This window comes from Hemibagrus wyckioides, linkage group LG15 (assembly GCF_019097595.1).
Source record: "Hemibagrus wyckioides isolate EC202008001 linkage group LG15, SWU_Hwy_1.0, whole genome shotgun sequence".
NCBI lineage: Eukaryota > Metazoa > Chordata > Actinopteri > Siluriformes > Bagridae > Hemibagrus > Hemibagrus wyckioides.
In genome coordinates, this window is record NC_080724.1 from 10,229,760 (window position 1) to 10,249,824 (window position 20,065).

The 20,065-nt window shown below is 39.1% G+C and overlaps 2 protein-coding genes across 3 annotated transcripts; one reads left to right on the plus strand and one right to left on the minus strand.

Moving 5' to 3' along the window:
• Positions 1-246: 246 nt before the first annotated feature.
• On the plus strand, positions 247-11,063 carry LOC131366242 (FHF complex subunit HOOK-interacting protein 1A). 2 transcript variants are annotated; one of them, XM_058410514.1, is made up of 13 exons: positions 247-447; positions 1,851-1,875; positions 2,351-2,563; positions 2,659-3,291; positions 5,372-5,530; positions 6,409-6,495; positions 6,591-6,758; positions 6,880-6,959; positions 7,145-7,350; positions 7,437-8,447; positions 8,515-8,693; positions 8,783-8,903; positions 10,148-11,063. In XM_058410514.1, the coding sequence occupies exons 3-13, from the start codon at positions 2,459-2,461 to the stop codon at positions 10,342-10,344; spliced, it is 2,946 nt and encodes a 981-aa protein (XP_058266497.1). In that variant the 5' UTR covers positions 247-447; positions 1,851-1,875; positions 2,351-2,458; the 3' UTR covers positions 10,345-11,063. The 2 variants fall into 2 exon arrangements, with proteins under 2 accessions (XP_058266497.1, XP_058266496.1); XM_058410513.1 differs by lacking the exon at positions 1,851-1,875.
• Positions 11,064-11,288: 225 nt separating this feature from the next.
• Positions 11,289-17,048, minus strand: LOC131366243 (transmembrane protein 184C-like). Its single transcript, XM_058410515.1, has 10 exons — positions 16,738-17,048; positions 16,285-16,415; positions 15,494-15,530; positions 15,192-15,397; positions 14,940-15,014; positions 14,747-14,840; positions 14,299-14,411; positions 13,003-13,102; positions 12,612-12,783; positions 11,289-11,951 (listed from the first exon to the last, which is right to left on the minus strand). The coding sequence occupies exons 1-10, from the start codon at positions 16,852-16,854 to the stop codon at positions 11,671-11,673; spliced, it is 1,326 nt and encodes a 441-aa protein (XP_058266498.1). The 5' UTR covers positions 16,855-17,048; the 3' UTR covers positions 11,289-11,670.
• Between the last annotated feature and the right edge of the window lie 3,017 nt (positions 17,049-20,065).

Below are 20,065 nucleotides of genomic sequence, written 5' to 3' on the forward strand. Positions count from 1 at the left end.
TAATGTATTTAACGTAAACCAAGAATAAACGTATCTAGGTTATATTCAGCCCTACAAACTTTGCAGGGCTGAATATAAATAACGTCCTTATAGGACACATAGTGCACTAGATAGTGGGGTAAAACTCCTTCCTTTAGGCTCTGTATCGTGCAGTCTTGTAGGGAGAAGGGAGTGATTTGGGAACGATCCGGTCTGTGTTTATTTGCATATGTAAATTTGTGGGCTGGATTTACAGGGAATCCGGAGCACCTTGTGTGACCGGCGGGATTATTCTGATCCTGAGCCGAGCGACATAAACAACACAATTTTCCAATATAAACATTTTTTTAATCGGTTTCATTTCGGGATTCATGTGGGATTTAATCCGTGGATGGGAATTTACAAGAGTTTAATGGAGTTTCCTGTTCAGAAGACAGAATAAGTTTCATTCACAACGGAAAATAACGGGTGAGATTTATAGCGGATTTAGTTCTGCCTCAACAAGTGTGAGGTCAGAGACATTAATACTGTTTATTATAGTGATTTTTGCTAGATACTGATGTTATTTTGTATTTTAAAAAGTGGCTAAAACAATTAAACTGAGCTATAAATGAAATTAACCACAATTTATAAATAAAGGAATAAAGAAATAGTGGGTTAGAAATACAATAGAGTATTTTGTGTATATGAACAAATCATAAATATGCAAACATCTTAATCTGTATTAGTCATTAATGGTTAATAATTCAAGGATCATATTGTTGTAAACTGTTCATTTCTTTTATTTAAAGCTTACATTTACTGCGCTGAAAATTTAATTTTAGCCCTAAATGTGTGTAATTTCCATGCAACTACAATAATTACAATAACATGTTGTAAGCGTGTTTACACAGGAACTTCAAGAAATCTTGCAGGAATCTTAATTTCCAGAATATGAGAAAAGTTTCATTAGAATCCTGAATAAGTTTCTTATAGTAATCCTTTATAGTTTTTTTAACCCGACTGCTTCACTTCAGGCCACATCACACCTCTGTCATTCATTACTTTCCTGTAACAGCATGTCCCCAGATGTGTATTTTATATCTGTGTTATAAACCTTTACTATTCTCCAAATCCTCGTATATAAGGATCGACTTTCAAACCTCTTTTTAATTATATCCTGTTATCACTTACGTTACAGCAGTGCTAAAGGTTTGTGCCTTTGAGCAACTTGTCATGTGCCAAAAAAATAATAATAATATGCACTAGATCTTGAAGAATTTTCTCCATGCAGAAAATTTCAGCACATGTAACAACAATTACATACATTTTTAAAACACACCATACAAGTTCCAAGTTTTTACTATATATATTTTAACTATAACATATTAGACAGAGCATGTTAATATAAACGTGAGCTGTGAGCTGTCAAAGCTCGGTTATAAAAAAAACCTCGAATGGGTAACATACAGAATCATAACAGCACAATGCCTTAACATATCATTAGAAAATCATATGACCCACATTCACATGCAGCTTGTTGTAAAGTCTTTCTGGATTTAAATTGATTTTAATGAACTTGTTTAGCATTGGACTGCAAATGACTTTGTGAGCTTAAAAAGCAGTGCTTCATAAAAGAAGTCAAAATGTAATGATCAGGGCTCTAAGTCAGACATTTCTCAGATTTTATATGTAATTTGTGTCCTTTTTGTGGGTTTAATTGAATCACTTAATCCAGTTTTAACAGCAGTTGTCTGACACTTAGAGTATGTGTGTGGGTGGGTGTCTTACCCCCTGGAGATTTAACAAATATCAACATTCATGATTTCAACATCTGGCAACACACTTTCTCTCTCTCTCTCTCTCTCTCTCTCTCTCTCTCTCTCTCCCAGTCCTTTCCTCTGAGCCGTGGCTGAGGTAAGAATTTTGGGGAATGGTGAGGAATGCTGGGAATGTTAGATCAGGGCCTCCACCCTATAGGGGCGAGCTGAAGGGCCGCAGCGAATGAACAAAATGTCCAGTCCAGCCTAGATCTAACACTTACACCATAAACACACATTTAAGTATGACTTCTAAAACATTATTTAATATATATCAGTAATAAGCTGTTATGAGTCTTACATGTTAATGAACTTTACATCATAGTGCTTTTGAGTTCTTCATTTTGTATCTGCATTCTTACCTTAAAGTGAGAAAAATAAAAAAAAGTTGGTGAGGGATCATTTGCTACTATCTGCTATAATGTAAGTGATTACAGGAATTAGCTTTTGTTCTCATAATAGATGCAAAAATTTATATGCCTGCTTTTTAAAAAGTAAAAAATTTTGTGCCGCATAGTGATTCTAAGAAATTAAATGTAACACCTGGCTTTGATTTTTTTGTCTTTAACCAGTGACAGGAGCATGTGTCCTGTGTTTCTGGTATTTTGACTGTTGGTCATTATGGCGGGGATCCAGACATCACCTGCATTATGGATTAGCTCCTCCCACTTACTGATAAGATGATGGCGTCTGTGGTCTCCGATGGTACCAGGGGGCAGACCCTAAATCTTAGAGGTGTAGATCCTGAAACATGCATGATTGTCTTCAAAAACCACTGGGCACAGGTAATGTTAGGAAGAACAGATATTTCAGTCTGACATAAAAACAAGTATTTTTCTAAAAGCAAAGCAGTCAATCATCTAACACATCTTGTTGTTAGGTTTTGCGGATCCTGGAAAAGCACGAGCCGACCCGCACCGGCGGTCATCTCCGCTCACACCCGATCTCCGCTGACGAAGCGAGTGCTGTGCAGAACTATGTGGAGCACATGCTGTTCCTCCTGACAGAGGAGGAGTGCGGTGTGGGTGGAGCTATGGGCCCCATTCTGGAGTTTGTGCTGCTGGAGAACGTGATGGAGCGCCTGTTTGTGTGGAGCCTCCGGCGTGACTTTACGGAAGCAGCGAAGCTGGAGCAGCTGTGCATGTACGAGATGCTGGTGTCCAGGGCGCGGCAGCCGCTGCTCCACCACAAGCCCATCCTGCGTCCCTTCGCCATGCTGCTGTCCTCCTGCGGCTCCAGCTCAGCGCCAGTGGAGGCTGAGTTGGTACGACTGCTGCACCGGTTGTGTTGTATGCTGGCACGTGATGACACCGCCCTCCAGCTCTTCCTCTTCCACAGTGGGCAGGATCAAGGTGCCGCCAACTTCCTGCTCTTTTCACTGCTCTTGCCTTTCGTGCACCGTGATGGGCCGGTTGGTTTGCAGGCACGGGATGCTCTCGCCCTCATCGTGGCTTTGTCAGCACATGACATCACTGTGGCCAATCACATCACCCAGAATACCTACTTCTGCCCAGTGAGTCGTGCCGGCGTAGCCACACTATCAATTTCTTACGTTAAATTTAGTATTCATGTATTTTCCAAGTAAATTTAAATTAAAGAAAACTCACTAGCGTTAATCTTGACTAATTGTTTTTAAAACATATCATTGTCCTTAATTACTGAATCAAGATTGAGTCACTTATTGTCTCAGTTGCATGCACAAATTTCCGGAAACTTTGCATTCATATTTCATTTCATATTACTGACTTAATAGAAAGCAATCCAAAACAATCCTTCAATTAAGCTTGATAAGCCTAGGTCAAAAGTAATGGCACCCTATAAAATGAAGAAGAATCATTGTTTCTATGGTAGCTGTCACTTTTCAGTGGCTAAGCTGCATTAATTTAGCACACACCACATACATTTAGCACACACCACACTAAAACCTTTCCTGTTTAATTGTCATTTGTTTTTTCAGCCCTCTGTGAGATTTGTGCACATTCATGAACACCTTTCATGATTTATCAGAATGTGGATATGAGGATAAAGAAACCCAGGGTTACCAAACAAATTGGCTGGTAATTTTATATTTAGATTTTTTAAATATAAGAGATACAAATTTGCAATGACCTGTTAAGTCAATGAACTGGCCACGTTGATCCCACAACCATGAAACATTTTTAATTTCATCTCATATCTCATGTCTGTGTTTCGTGGGTTAAATTGACTGACTGGAAACTTTCTAATTCTCTGTGTAACAGTAAAAACATCATGACGTGTGTTTATTGAGAGTGCAGAACCAAGCACAAACACACACAACCCTTATATAATAGTGTTACTGTAATTACAGGAAAGAGGAAAGGGAGGGGAGGCTTAGCGTGACGTCCAGCCGATCTTCTAGAGAGGATGAGAAAAAATAATGAATGCTTCTCTCCCCCTGGCAACTTAGATGCACAGCCATGTTGGAGTTCAGGCTCATCGATCCGCGAACAAACGATGATGTACCCTTCCTTATAATACAATGTCCATGATTTTATCATGAATTTATGTTTGGTTATGGAAGTGATAGTGACGTCTGTCAAATTTAACTTGTTCCTGTGAAATATTATGAAAATAGGAAAAGTGAAAGAGAGGGAGGGAGAGAGAGAGAGAGAGAGAGAGCTAGAGAGAGAAAGGAAAGAGACACATGTTGAGAGCTGGCTCAAAGCCATAACAACTCCATTCATTTATGTACACACACACACACACACACCACATGGCAGCATGAATCCACCCCCTTTTTAATCCGTGTTGGATGTTAATCCCAGACACAAATCTCTGCACTTGGTAAATGGAGTGTTATTTTATGGAATATTCTGGACTGTTTTTTTGCCCTGTTTTTTTGCCCTCATTTCTGTCCAACAAGAAGAGTCAGGCGGTGTTGATTCATTTTCTATAACAGCAGTGAATTTCTGCCTGCTCAGTTAAATCAAATCACAGCTTTTTATTAAAGTGCTGTATGTGACATGTTACATTTCTGTAGACTCGCAGTATAGCATATGCTCCATGTGCTGTTCTTCCTGTTTTGTAGTCATAGAACCCATACATCCAGTAGAGAGAAATAGATGGAAATTGGAAAAGGAAAAAGTGCAACAATTCAGAGTTGATTCAAGGAACTAGACCAAAATCTCAGGGTTCATCCAATATCTCTGACTGTCACCTTGTTTTGGTCCAAACCGAGTGGAAAACACTGCATATGTAAGAGCACTGTTATATTTTCTGACAGAGAAAAGTCTTCACAAAGAGGATTTCAGTAGTTCTCATTTCTCAGCAACATGACAAGCTAAAATTATCACCTTTAACTTCAAAAGAGAGAAAAAATGAGTTGATAGCTGCCAAAGTGTAAGCCATAAAAGGAACCCACCTGTCTTGTGGACATTTCACGATGTTAACTATAAACATTAAATATAAAATTATGTACGATGTCTGATTTTTAATGTATAAACAGTATAATTGTTGGTAATTAGCTGTGAGGAATAAAACAGTTGCACAGCATGGTGATGGTAGCATCACACCCTCGTTATGGATGGATTATGACTCCTGCTTGTGTGTGTACTGTATGTGTGTGTGTAAAGGTCTTGGCCACGGGGTTGAGTGGTCTGTATTCCTGGCTTCCAGCTAAGCTTGAGGTCTACGGGGAAGGGTGGCACTGTTTGGAGGAAGCGGATTGGATGAAGGTGCCAGCACTCGTCCAGCTCCTCAACTCTCTACACTTCTGTAGCAGCGTGTGTAAGGTGAAGTCAAAGTCAGAAACATGCATCTGAAACTGTGAAATTTCATCTGCATGAAAAATGAAATTAACAATTTGCGTTTCTTGATGGAACAATAATGCAGTTGTTTACACTTTGTTCTTTATCATTAATCATTCTTTGGATACATTTGGGTACAACTGGGATGAATTTAAAATTTTCTGTAAAGCTGCTGTGATAATGTCTGTTGCTGAAATCGCTATCTAAATAAAATTAAACTGAATTATTTTTTCTTATTGCTTGGCATAAATGAAATCAATCCAGGCTCCCACATAGCAGAAGGGTCTGGGCTAGATCTGGCATTAAGCTGGCACTGCTGGCTGAGTGCTGGCATGGCAAGTGGTTTATATGATGGCATGCCAGATGTGGCCCGGTTATGGTTTGGTTTATGTGGCCCAGGTCTATACCTCTGGCAAACTAGATATGGGCCACCAAAGGGCCATTATCCTTTGTGGTATGTGGGCCAAGTGTAAGTGCATTGTGTTGGCCAGATCTGGGCCCGGCCTATTTTGCTATCTGGGCTTCGTCCATTCATTTCCACCAGGATAGATTTTTTTTTCTTACTAATTTGCATAATATAGAAAATCTACTTTTGCCAGGTTGTCCTAGTCATTTTGACCTACCTTCAAAAAATTGGTGTCAAGCTACTCATGGGTCAGTTCCTCAGAATTATTCAACTTTTGAGATAAAATTGTTAAAATATGGCCCCCACGTCATATTTTTTTGTCCGAAAGTGGATGCTTTTGTATGAAAGACTTAAAAATGTTCAGAAAAAGATTCTGAGAAGTTTGGGGCATGGCCATAATTGTTTCTGAGGAACCGAGACCAGTACTGTTTTGTGATTTTTTTTTGTTTGTTTGAAGGTTGCCCATCACTCTGTCAGAAATCAGCTGCTTGGCTACATCTATAACGGTTTCCTTGTCCCAGTCCTGGCTCCTGCCTTACACAAGGTGTTTACTGGTTGTGTTTGTCTTATTTATTTTGGCTTGTAATCCCTCTCTGTGATTGGTCTAAACTCATTCTGCTGTATGTGTTAACTGATCAGCTGACTTTGGAGGAAGTGGTGACAACGACTGCGTATCTTGACCTCTTTTTGCGGCATATCTCCGAACCTGCTCTTCTCCAGACATTCCTCATTTTCATTCTCAAGCATCGTCATGACAATGTCAACGTTCTTGATACACTGGTCAGCAGAATCAACACTCCTTTTCAGGTTTGCTTGCGATTTTCTTCACATTACAATCAGCAGTGAACAGGGTGGCTAGCTCCTCCCCCAATCCTGGCTCATTTTTAGACTTTTTCCCACTGGTTTCTATTTTTTCTTGGTGTTTTAGTTAGGAACAGTGTCTCTGGCTCTGTTTCGCACTCTGATTGGTCTGTACTGTGAGGACGTCATGCTGCAGCTCATTCTCAGGTAAGTGCTTCCTGTCTTCTCCTACCTTCTTCCTGTTGAGTTTGATTAGCAAGTACTATAGTAACAAATACTATGTTCTTGATTTATTTATTTAATTCTTCTCAGTGCGATGAATCATATCAGCGTCTTTTGTTTTCCTTCTTCTACTTCTTCTTCTTCTTCTTCTTCTTCTTCTCCTCCTTCAGGTATCTGATTCCGTGCTCTCACCTGCAGCGCCAAGTACATCGTAGACTCAGAGAGCGAGACTGCTACTCCTCCAGTGCTGCAGCTTTTCTCTCTCTCACTCCTTCATTTCTCATGGCTGGACCCTGCACCTCTCCAACACTTCCCCTTAAACCAGACTATATCCTCTGGTCAAAGGTAACCGAAGGACTGCTAATGGGCAACACAGGTAATTACAGAACAACAAGCAAGTTAGTGGTTTAAAAGGTGTGGTTTTATTGTAAACGTAGATGCATGGTATGCATTTCATTGCAGGGTTTGAAGACCTTTTCCTGGGTGTGGATGCTTTCGGAAACTCCCGCTGGATAAACTCCGAGCCACTGATGTACCAAAACTACCTCCAGTACCTGAGTGACGCACGTGGCATCATCAGCACCAGCGTGCAGGCTTGTCAAGTATGGTCTGCCCCTTACGACGGACTCAATCCCTCACCTGATGAGCACCAAGGAGAGGAGGAAGAGGTCCAGGATGGAGACAGGTATGAAGATGAGTGTCCACCTCTCACCACTCCTCCACTTCAGCCCCCATCCTTGCACCACACTAGTTTGAGTCAGACACTAGAGCTGGAGTGGGACGACAGTTATGATGCCGCTCCGGATGGACCGGAAAACCAAAATTTTCAAGTTGTAGAACATCTGCAACCTCCGCAACACATTCAGGACATGCGCAAAAGTGCAATCATGCTGATCCGTGGGTCTTACATTGAAGAGTCTGAATTCCAGGACGATGTATTGGTTTATAATCTCATTGCGCAGAGGGATGCACAAGATGAACAGGTTGCATCCTTAAGGAGTCCAAACGACAACACGATACAAACAGAAACAAACAACAACACACAGCTTTACACCAGCAGTAGTACAAACAAGATACAGCATCACAATCAGCAATCAGAAGAAGCTTCATTTCTTTTAAACGGAAATGCCGACGAGAAGAAAACGGACCAATCGAACGATAAATCCACGAACGTCGACCAGAATAAGAGCATGGTTTTAGAAGAGCAAGTTTTTAGTCAGGATGTGTCCAACATCTCATCTGTGGAAGGTACTGGAGAGGATTTTATTTCCCACTGCCTCCAGCTGATTGAATGGGATAATGAGAGCATACTGGGAGATAACGTTTATTTCGAAAGACTGACCGCGCTGTTGTACGACGAAGAACCAGAAATTGACTTTAATTCAATTTGCACTGATGATGAAGATGACGATGAGAGGGATGAAGTAGCAGAGCAGAAACACAGCGATGGAAAGAAACGTGTCCCGTTTACAGGTGAGGTTTTTTTTTTACTCAAACAGAAAGAGGGACAATTGAATAATTGTTTAATGCTCTCCTGCAGGCCCTTTCATCAGTGTGCTGCTCTCTCGCCTGGAGAACATGCTGGAGAATTCCGTGGCGGTGAACCTGCTGGTGACGGGAATCCTGGCTCAGCTGGCAGCATATCCACAGCCCCTGCTGCGCTGCTTCCTGCTCAACACACAAGCCATCTTCCAAACCAACGTCCGCTCTCTCTACAAGGTCTCTAATTTTTTCTAATAACCCATTACTCATGTAACCAAGCAGATTGTATTTGTATTGTCTCATTTCACTGCATTTTTGTATTTCAGGTGCTGGTTTCTGTGGGTTGCCAGATTGAGCACCATGCAGCCTCCAGGCCTGAATTTCCTCAGATGGTACGAGATGTCGCTCAGTATCTGCTGCTCAGAGATGAAGCCCTAAAGGATAGAGGTAAAAATATATTTTTAAAATTTAATTTCAATTACTTATTGAAATATCTATATAATATTTATATATTATTACAAACATGAATATATAAATGCACTTTTGGGTGACTTAAAAAAAAATTCTAAACTTTATTTAGGACCAGGTCTTATATGAAGAGGTGCTATTCGCTGACCTCTCTTATGTAATTTGTGCCTAATTTAAATATACAAATGGAACAGTGTATGTGATCTGAAACTGAGTTTACATGAATGCTTTTAGCTGCTTAATCTCAAATGCTGTTCACATATTACTTAATGTTATATGTAGTATTGGAAAATGTAGTGAATATGAAGGAAGATTAAAAAAATGAAGGCAAATCATGCTGATCGTAAAGGTTTTAATAAAAATACTGTGATCTTGTTAGGTTTTTGATACAAACACTCAGAGGGCTTCTTTGTCTCTTATAATGTAACGTTATGCACTCATTACTATTCGTATCTAAACTCTGCCTTTTTTAGCTTGCTATAGACACACTGAATCACACACTATTTGTGTATGGAGATTGCGAATAAAGGAGAATAAATTTGGAGAATAATTTTGAAAACACAACTTTTGCCGTACACTTTTGAGGCAGCATTTCTGTCCAAACTTGATGTATGGACTGAGAAAATGTAGCTATTCGAAAAATGTGATTACAGTCATGTGACCCATTGACTCAAAACAAGCAAGATGGAGGACAGACATTTTCATCTGCATTTCATTTGCAACAAATCCGCCTGTTTGTCTGTCCATTTAAAAAACTCTGCTTTTCTTAGACATATCGATTTTTTAACAAAAAAGGAAAATGAATAAAGTAAAATAAATAAAGAGCTGATGGAAATGTCGTGTTTTCTGACGTTTGTGTAGACTAGCAGTTTTTGGAAAAGTCTTTTGAAAACACTGGAACAAAAATGCAGTTCTATCCGGGAATAATGTAAGGCATAGCCTTTTAGACACGTTAGCAATAGATATGGCTGAAACGGGGAGTGGCTGAAATGGGTGTGACCACACCCACTAGTCAGAAGAGGAGTGTGTTAATTTTGGATGTAATGTAATGTATTCAATGTTGATGGAAGTTTAATTGGGTTAAATGTTTCCATGACACAAGATCAACTTTCCACGCAAGCTTTATTTACAGCTTGTGGCCAAATCTGGGCTCGAACTATCAATCGACATAAAACAGTTTCCTCCATTTGTCTGCCCTTCCCCCATCTCTCACTGTCTGTCAGAGCGGGATTTCCTGCAGGAAAACGGACTTGGCTGGGTCCTCAACGGGCACGTCTCCGGGCGGCTGCTGAAATCTCTTCCACCGTGTCCCAAGATTCCTCCTCAGTCCAGGAACAGAGTGTTTGCCACATTCCTTTACGCTGAGTTCCTGAAAGAGCTGGCAGCCATCGCACAGGAACACTCCATACGCCCGGACTAACCCCTGGAGGAGTAGGAAGACGAAAAAAACAACCCAAAACCTCAGAATTAAACAAGTGTACAAATTCTTTCTGATGCTGGGACAAAATCTTTCTTTTTTTTGTATTTTATTTAGATATTTCTTTATTCCAGCACTCCTTGTAATTCTTCATCTGATCAGTGTTGCTTGTTGTCAAAAGTCATCTAGATCATTCAAGGTACAAATTAAAGGTGCAGTCTGTCATTTTTTTTAAGTCTTTATCTACATATACTAATCACATCATTTGGTAGATACAGATACCTTAGAAAGAATTGCATTCACAATATTACCCCTGAAGTGTTTTTTTCTTCACATTGTTTTTTTTTTCAGCCCAATAACTGCCTCAGACGAAACCCAGCTACTTAGCTACATCTCTTTTTCCTATAGGGCCACTCTAAATGTTTAGTGAAAGAAGTTCTGGTAGTAGTGTTTTCATCACAAATGTAATTCACCTCAAAGATCTCAGAAAAAAACCCAACCTGCCCCTTTAATGGCCTTACTACTGTACACTGTTGGTGTCCATGATACTAGCTTGGGGTCGTGGAGTCGATGATGCTCTAGTTGTTTGCTTTGTTTTTGTGTGTTGTATGTATTTATAAATGCACTTACACTAGTTCTATATGTTTGTAATATGTATTTTTATTTGTACTTTTGTTGTATGACGTTCTGTGTATTTTGGAGAGTAAACCAGACAAATACCTACTTTCGGATTGTTGTTGCTTTGTAAAATGTGTGCGTGTGTTTCTATTCTATTTCTAGAATTAATTCTAGTTCAGATTAAGTTTAAATTAATCAAATAAAATAAAAATCAGAACCTGCCAAAAAATAGTGAGTGTTGATTAGGTTGAAGTATAAAATGTTAGGTCCAAAGTTCTTGTTAATATCCTGATCATTAGCTGATCATGTGAATGAAAGCTCACACAGTGTTGAAATAGTAGAATACATTTTTATTAAAGCTTTGCTCCTGAATACAAACTGCAACCCTGTCATGTCATTGAAGAGACAATAAAACACCATCAGTGCACTTACATTCAACATTTTACGAACTTTTACAAAGCAAACCATATTAAATACCACTGCACTACAGCGCACACAATTACAAAACCAGATGTCTGAACATCAGAAAGTCACGAGATTATTTCAAAAAACACTCAGATTGCAATACGACCTTTAGAAGAACAGTTTGCTTTCATCTTGTAGCCATTAGGATGTGTTTTAGTGTGTGCTGATTGTGTTTACAGCTCGTAAATATGCTAAGCATTTGCTTTGTGTGTGTGTGTGTGTGTGTGTTTTATCTTTAAACTACAACTATGACTTAACTCCTGTGTTCTGACTGGTAGGTGCAGGAACTGTGCAGTTGTCGCTCCTCCAGGAGGAGGGGTTAAAACCAGTGGGGGCAGAGCGAGAGCGAGGTGTGTCTGTTTGGCCGAGGCCTTGGTACTGCCCCTTCGGAGAGGCGGGGACAGAGAGAGGGTCGACACCCAGTCGCTCGTGAGACGCCCCTGAGAGGAGGCCAGTGTGCTCACCCTGCACAATGTCCACTTCAGAGCCAAAGAACAACTTACGGGGACGTCCAAGCACGGTGCGCCCTGCAGCACACACACACACATACACACACTCACTTAAAAACACTGCAGTGTGATGATACACAGTTTGCTGTACCATGCATCTCATTATGTGGTACAAAATGTTTTAAAACAGTGAGGAAGACAAAGACAAAAAAAACAAACATAAAGACAGGGACAGAGGAGGTGAAGGTGAAAAAGCAGGATACATAGACAGATAAAGACTAAAAGAGAGGAAGAGACAGATAGATAGAGATACAGAGAAAAACAGACATAGAGAGAGAGAGACATATACAGACGGGCGTTGATAAAGCATTGAGAAAGGAGAAGAAAAATACATACATGTTTCAGTGAGTGAAAGAAATACAGAGAAAAAAGTGCTTGACAGGTAGCCTGAGAGAGAGACAGGCAGATAAAGACTAAGAGGAGGAGGAGAAGACGTAGGAGACATAACTATGTTGCGGAAAGTGTAAGAAAGATACAGGGAGAAAGTGAGATGAAAGGAGAGAGACATGAGAGACAAAGAGGGAGAAACAAACAGAGAGACAGGTAACAAGAGAGTCAGACAGAGAGAGACTGAGAGAGAAAGATAGACAGGGAGACTGATAGCTAAGAGAAAGGAATTAAGACACCAAAGAGACAAAGTGTAAGATAGACAGCATGGAGAAGAAGAGAAGTACATACCCACATTGCGGACTTGCTCAGAAATATCAGCTTGTATATCGGAGAAGTCCAGCATGGCGAGGAAGGAGTCGAAGCAGGAGCCTTCGTCATCCTCACGCACATATGGACGGTAACTGAAGCTGAAGTGATGTGCAATGGCAGCCAAGAACATCTCAATGCAAATGACAAAGTCCTACAAAGTCAAAAGATTTTAAATGTAAAACATAAATTACTGATATAATTTCAGCCATTAAAAAATGACAAACTAATGAAACTAAAAGCAGACTTCCATTTTTATACAGTTAAATTCGAAAAGAAACATTTGTCCGCTTCGTCAAATTAAAACAATATATTTATCAGTATATGTCAAAATGTTTATCTGTTACTGACGTCATGAACCCCGGGTGTGTACCTGTAACCCTGTAGCTACAGCCTCCACACTCTCCCACTCCCATGTGCGCTTATGAGAGATCACTCCAACCTTCACCAGAAAGGCGATGAGCACAGCCTGCCTGCAGGGGGCGACAAAGCTCTAAGAATCAACCCCAGTATCTAACATGGCGATCTGTCTAACCGCATGGTTCACTTTTTGACAAACGTGACATGTCGATATGTTTGAGAAAGATACTTTATAAGAGTTAACTTGTGGCATAAACTCACCCCCAAACACGTGTCATAAACTAACTAACTAAATAAATTAATAAAACAAAGATTTAAAACAAAGATACTAATTTAGAAAAACAGAAAATTCCTTACTAAAAGCAGGTCTAATGGCTCTCTTCAGGTTGAGGTCATACATCACCAGCAGCACAAATCAGCTATTCAATTCAATTGTTTTATTTACATCTATTTCAATATTTTATTAATTTATTATTTGATTTATACTTCTGCATTGAAGAACATTAGCATATTTGAATCGCAATGCAGTGAAGTATGGTAAGCCAAAAAGGTCAAATATAAAGAGTTGCCACTGATCACATGTTGAGCCTTTACTATAACCAAAACAGGAATCGTCTGCATTTGTGAATCACCCCAATACCTCCAGAGCATTTATTAGCTTTCACCAGTCTCACACCACTCTCCATTAGAAAGAGAGTACCTAAGCTGGGCATTTTAGCTGATTTTGGAGCTGATTTTGCAGCTGATTTTGCAGCTTTGATTTTCTGGCTAAAATAGCACCTTGAGCATTCATTATGTTCCAATCAATCATTTCATTCAGCTAAAAAATGTAGCGTATTCAATCAATCAGTCAAATTTTTGGACATCACTGCAGTCATCTGTGCTAAAGCTTTTGCCTCACCCAAATTGTTGTTGACCACTACTAATGCTAGTTCCTGTTATATTCCACATACATTGTGCCAGAAATGTGTTGAATGGTTGAGTAGGAGTGTATCAACCCTTGAAATGATCCCTCATGCACTGATACAGAGCAGCTCAACACTGTTGGAGGAGCACACTAAACAAATAATCTTTTCTATATAAATAGCTAACAGGCCTCCATGAATATCTAGCATTGCAGTGATTGACAGAAGTCCCAGTCATTCTACATAGAGAGCAGGACTAATTGTGTTTTCTTGAACAAGCAACAACAGGGTGAGCGATTTGATGCACTCCAAATTGGGAAAAATTCACAATTAGGCAGATTTCAGAAAAAAAAAAAAGATTGTTTGAGGAACATTTTAAAGCAAATATTAGGGCAGAAACATACCAAAATGAGGCAAACACCACCATTTTGACACAGAGGAATTTCCCCACGGGTTTTAACGGGCTCAGTTCTTCCTTCAGAGTGCGGTAAAACAGCAGCAGGCAGTACATGGCAAACTTAAAAAAACACAGTATAAGTTTATATATTAGGACCATCCACCTAAAGTGTAGCTTGCTTATTGTAATTGAGAAACTGTAAACTCATCCGGCATAAGATGTTGTCATTTTGATAAACTTTAGAGCTTTCCCTCTTACTTTTACAAAACGCTCACACAGGGGAGTCATTCCAAAATCTGGCTCTTTACAGAAAACTTCACCAGACCAACAGAATATCAATTTTCATGTAAGTTGTTATAAAAATTAATCAACACCTTTTGTCCAATACGAATTAAGAATTCAACAACTGTGTTATCTAGTCAATTCATTTACTATTTAACTGATTAGATGATTACCAGCTGAGAGGCATTGTTGACAATGACGAGATAAGTCCAGGCATTCCTGAAGCTGAAGTTTCCCTCGTCATAGACTCCAAACAACTGACACACACTAACAATAGAGAAGACACACACATCACTGTGTTTTTGTGTACATTCATAGGTGTATAGCATAGTGTCAGTGTATGTGTTTACTGCTATGTTGTCTTACAGAGCTATTACAGTAGTAACGGGTCTGACAACGGTGTACTGCAGAACTCCTAGTTTACACCTGAAGAGAAGAACCCTGAGGAATGGCAACACAGTATAGTTCATATATATGTAAATAAGATTTTTACAAAGAAGAATAAAATGTAATGCTGCAGAGTACTTTGTTGCATGGTGTACTGTATGTGTATACATGTAGCATTCTGATAGACATGAAATGTGCAGCCCTGGAGGTGTGTGTGTGTGTTTTGCTCACTCTCCCATGGCCCATGGTGGGCAGCAGCAGAAAGGAGGCAAAAGTGAGCTCTGTTCCTGAGCCTCTAAAATAAGCGCCAAGTTCGGGTACTGCGTCTCCAGGAAGTTCAGCAGGAACATCAGAAAGTTATAGATGACATACGCCTCATAGCACTCGCGACAAGTGTCCACATAGATGGCTATACTAGGGTACTTCAAAGCAATCCACTGCATGACAAACAAACACACACACACATTTTCACACATCGGACTCAAACACATTCCAGCAGTTTAAATATAAGAGAAAGCAAGTGGGTTACTTACGCTGTCTAAGCTGTAAATTGGCACCATCCATAATATTCTGAAAAAAAAAAAAACATTATGCAAGGAATTAACCACCTGCAGGTATTGGTTATTTGCCATTTACAGTACCTCCTGAAGCGTGTTATTTCCTCTTATACCGAATATTTACAGAGTGTTTTGTATTTCTTAAAGTATAATGTCACTTTTTTATTTGTTTATAGCTCGAGTTAATATTTCAGTCTATCCCTATAACATATCACTTGCTGTACAGTTTTGTTTTGTTTTTTTACCAGCTTCTGTTTTTCAAGAGAAATTAATAAGTACATTTTTAAGAATTACAAGTGCTAAACGGCACCTCAGTCACCAGTTCAATCATTATTATTCACAGTGTGGATGAATCACATCCTCACGATTATAAATGGAATTATAAATATTAATAATAATAATATTAGATATGGATTATAACTAATTCTGAAACCCACATGTTTACCCACATGCTAATGTGTGCCATGCATGCTGTCTGTGATCAATTAAAGATCATGCACTATATCAGGATAATGACTGAAGAATATACAGAATGTGATATGCATAATAAACCTCGCCCTTTATGTTTGTCTTTGGGATGATCAAAGTTCAGCCCCAACTCACTTAGCCTGATACATTAAATCCAATTCAATCTTTCCCTTTACACAAATCTCAGTGCTCAGCTGTCATCTACACACCAGCTTATGTGTATGTGTGTGTGTGTGTGTGTTTGGGGAGGGTGGACGTGTGTGTGTGTATGTGTGTGTGCGTGCGTGCGTTTAAGGTACCTGATGATAGGCTTCTGTAATTCGGGTTGTGTGTAGTGCACGAGATGCTGCAGAATGCCCCATAGAGAGATGGGAATTGTTAAAAACACAAACACACCCGCTATGAACCACGCCTTAGTGTGTGTTCCAGCCTGCGACACACACACACACGCACACACACACACACACCATTAACAACTGAACGGAAGCATCACATCACTGTACAGATCTCTGTTTATTCCCAAATGATGACCGTTTACAGACATTACCAGTCATGATTGTGTAACACCGCCTCACACCATAATGTGTTTTTGTTCTTCGTCAGGCGCATTATTATTATTATTATTATTATTATTATTATTATTATTATTATTATTATTATTATTATTATTATTTCTCTCCCATGTTCACAATCGCCCAGGCAACAATTCATCGCATATCAATAGCCTAAAAATGAAGAACGTACACACGCACCTCGGCTTTCTGGAGCTGCCACACAGCCAGCGGTAAAGCCACGGCCACGAGCAGCGCGTACACCGTCACGACTAGCGGCCGGAGCCAGCGGCGCCATCCCGCGCACAGCCGCGCCATTTCTCCCGTAAACACACGCGCTCAGAGCATCCCGAGCCTCGCGAGCCTTGTTTGATTCCCTGTCGCTTTGTCGATAAAACTGAAGCTGGGTCAACCGGAAGGATGCTGCTGACGCACCACGCGCAGTCTGTGCATCCAATCTGTGCGGCTAGATTACATGGACTATAGCCAATCCAAATCCGCTATAAAGGCGTATATTCGACCACATGATGGGTGTTAATGTTTATCTGCAAACCTTACTGGGAACACTGGGAATGAAAGGTGGACATTTAAAGGGCGTATACTGGCGCCTGTCTGGTATAATGATAAATCCCCTGTTTTTCAAACATCCGATTATTTTTTATTATTATTAATGTTGTAAAGTGGACTGTTTATTATTATTATTATTATTATTATTATTATTATTATTATTATTATTATTATTATTATTATTATGTGTGGAACTGAAGTCAAAAGCACCACCAATCAAGCTACAGTATGGCACATATAAGCTAGAAGTAAGGCTCATGCTGATTTCTTTCTAACCCAGACTGTAGATTCAGGCAGCCTCTCAGTGGCAGTTTTGTCAGGAGAATACACAAACTCCCTCGATATGCCTTTAAGTTTAGGATGATTTTTTTCAGACATGTCTGTAAGATGTCGCCAGGAGTGATGGAGAAGGTGAATGTGAAATCAAGACCAGGGTGTAAAGAACATGGAACTGAAATTAGATAGATTGTTTAATCAAAGTACAGTACAAATTACACAGGATCCAGAAGTTTAGCTGTATTTTTGTTGTTGTTTGTTTGTTTGTTTGAACCTTAAAATGTTACAGTGCGAGTCCGCCTCTGTTTGCACATGCTCTGGAACCCCTAGTGCAGACTATTAGGCAGCATGATAATATACAGATGATATGATAATATGCATCTTGATTAAAGGAACTGAGCACAAAATAGCTTTGTATGCTGATGATATCTTATTGTTTCTATCATCACCTGAATTATCTGTACCAACAATGTTATCTGTATTTGATGAGTTCAGTTCGATTTCAGGATATAAAATCAATTTTAGTAAATCCGAAGCGTTACCACTAGGTAATTTTAAAACTGACTCTATGACAAATTTCCCTTTTCAGTGGTCTAGATCTGGATTTGTTTATCTTGGGATTAATGTGTCATCTGATTTGAATAAATTGTGGAAACTGAATTTTGCCCCAATCATCCATAATGTAAAGAAAGATCTACAGCGCTGGCAGGTCACTGATTGGTAGGATAAGTTTAATTAAGATGAACATCTTCCCTCGTTTGCTTTATCCTTGTATGGAATGGCAGAAAACATAGACTAAAGCTTAAATCTCTACAGTTGACAGTAGAATCGGGTGGTGCAGTTATGCCGAATATTTTATATTATAATTGGGCCTGTCATGCTTGACTTCTATGGGAATGGGACAGGTCCTACTATGATTTGGTTCCTTCTGTAGATTCTTGGGCCTGCTCCCCATTTTCTGTTTGAAGCCTGTTTGCCCACCACCATAACAAGTATGATGATGTCAGGAAAAATCCAATACTTTACAATTCTATTAAAGTATGGCATCAGATCTTAAAACATTTGGCAAAAATTAAATTTGTGTCTATGTTAAGCCCAATTTGTTTGAATGTGGATTTTGCTCAAGGGATACGCTCACCTCTTTTTATAGTGTGGCATACAAAAAGGATCCGTGTGGTGGGAGATTTATTTCAGGGTGGCTTCATAATGTCCTTTCAACAGTTACAACCGAAGTTTGATCTTCCTAAACAACATCATTTTGGTTATCTGCAAATTCAACATTATGTAATCTGAAAGCAAAAATCCCACAGATCTGCCAGAGCTCAGTCAACTGGAGAGATTTTTTGTAAACACAAGTAAGGCTACTCATTTCATATCTAGGTTTTATTCTTTCTTATACTCTCAGGATGAAGGATTTCTAAATAGCTTGCAAATGGAGGGACAATCTAGGCAATGAATATATAGATGATGACTGGCAGGAGGGATGTCCAACTTCATCTGTAACTGACTTAGGGAGACTCAATACAAAATTTTATACAGATTACACATACCTCTGGCAGTGATGAAAAAATTCAGCTCTCTGTGTCAAGTGTCACGCAGAACTAGGGACCTATTTCCACTGTTTTTGGAAATGCAAATACATTTTCAAATTCTGTAGTTTTATTGCTTGTGAAATCAGAACCATTCGTCAGATAAAAATCATAAAGGATCATGGTCTTTTTCTTTTAGGGCTTCCCTCTACATCACAAACAATGACACTAACATTGCATGCATCAGGTTATAAATTGCTGGACAAATTGTTGCATATGGCTAGGAAATGCATCCTTGTTGAATGGACCAAAGAGGCTCCTCCCACTGCCACTCAGTGGTACAAAGAGGATGGATTTTTGCTGTACTTCCTCATGAGACAATGGCAGCTGTACTTAAGGATGATGTTGAGAAATTTGAGAACCTGTGGTCCCCATTTATAGACCACTTGCCTTATAGTCTTGCTTATAGAATAGGGCCCTCTGGGGTGCTGAATCTTGGTCTAGATCAGAATTAAAGTACTTTTTAAAAATTAAAATCAATAAAATAAAAATAAAAATAATTTTGTAAGAATGGCTTTTTTTCTCTTCTCTCTTTTTTCTTTTGAGTTCAGTTCTATAGCATGTATCAGAGTCTACAAAATAATTGCTTGCAGAGATAAATATGAAAATTATTTTTTATATGTATATTACATAGGGCTTTACTTAGTCAACTATGTTAACATTTTCAATGTTTTGATGTGTTTTTTTTTATCTGTATGTATATATGTACATATACAAGGTATACTAAATATACTACATGTATTTATAAATATATGTACTGTATAGGGACATTGTAACTTGCATTATTTCTGGATTATTGTTTTTGTACATTATTGTCATTTTCCCATTATTATAATTTATTATAATATATAATATAATATATATTTAAAGCCACTATGTTTTATTTACTACCAAGTTGTACACCAAATACATGTCAATAAGTTATATATATATAAGGTACAGTGCAGAAATTTCAGTCTTCTTTATTTCCGACCAGGAAAAGGCATATTTGAGCAGGAGCTGGAAGACACCAGAGAACCCGAAGAAACCCTACGTCATCAACCCTACTCATCAGTATGGAATAATCAACCGTGTGAGAGTGTGCATAAACGTTATGT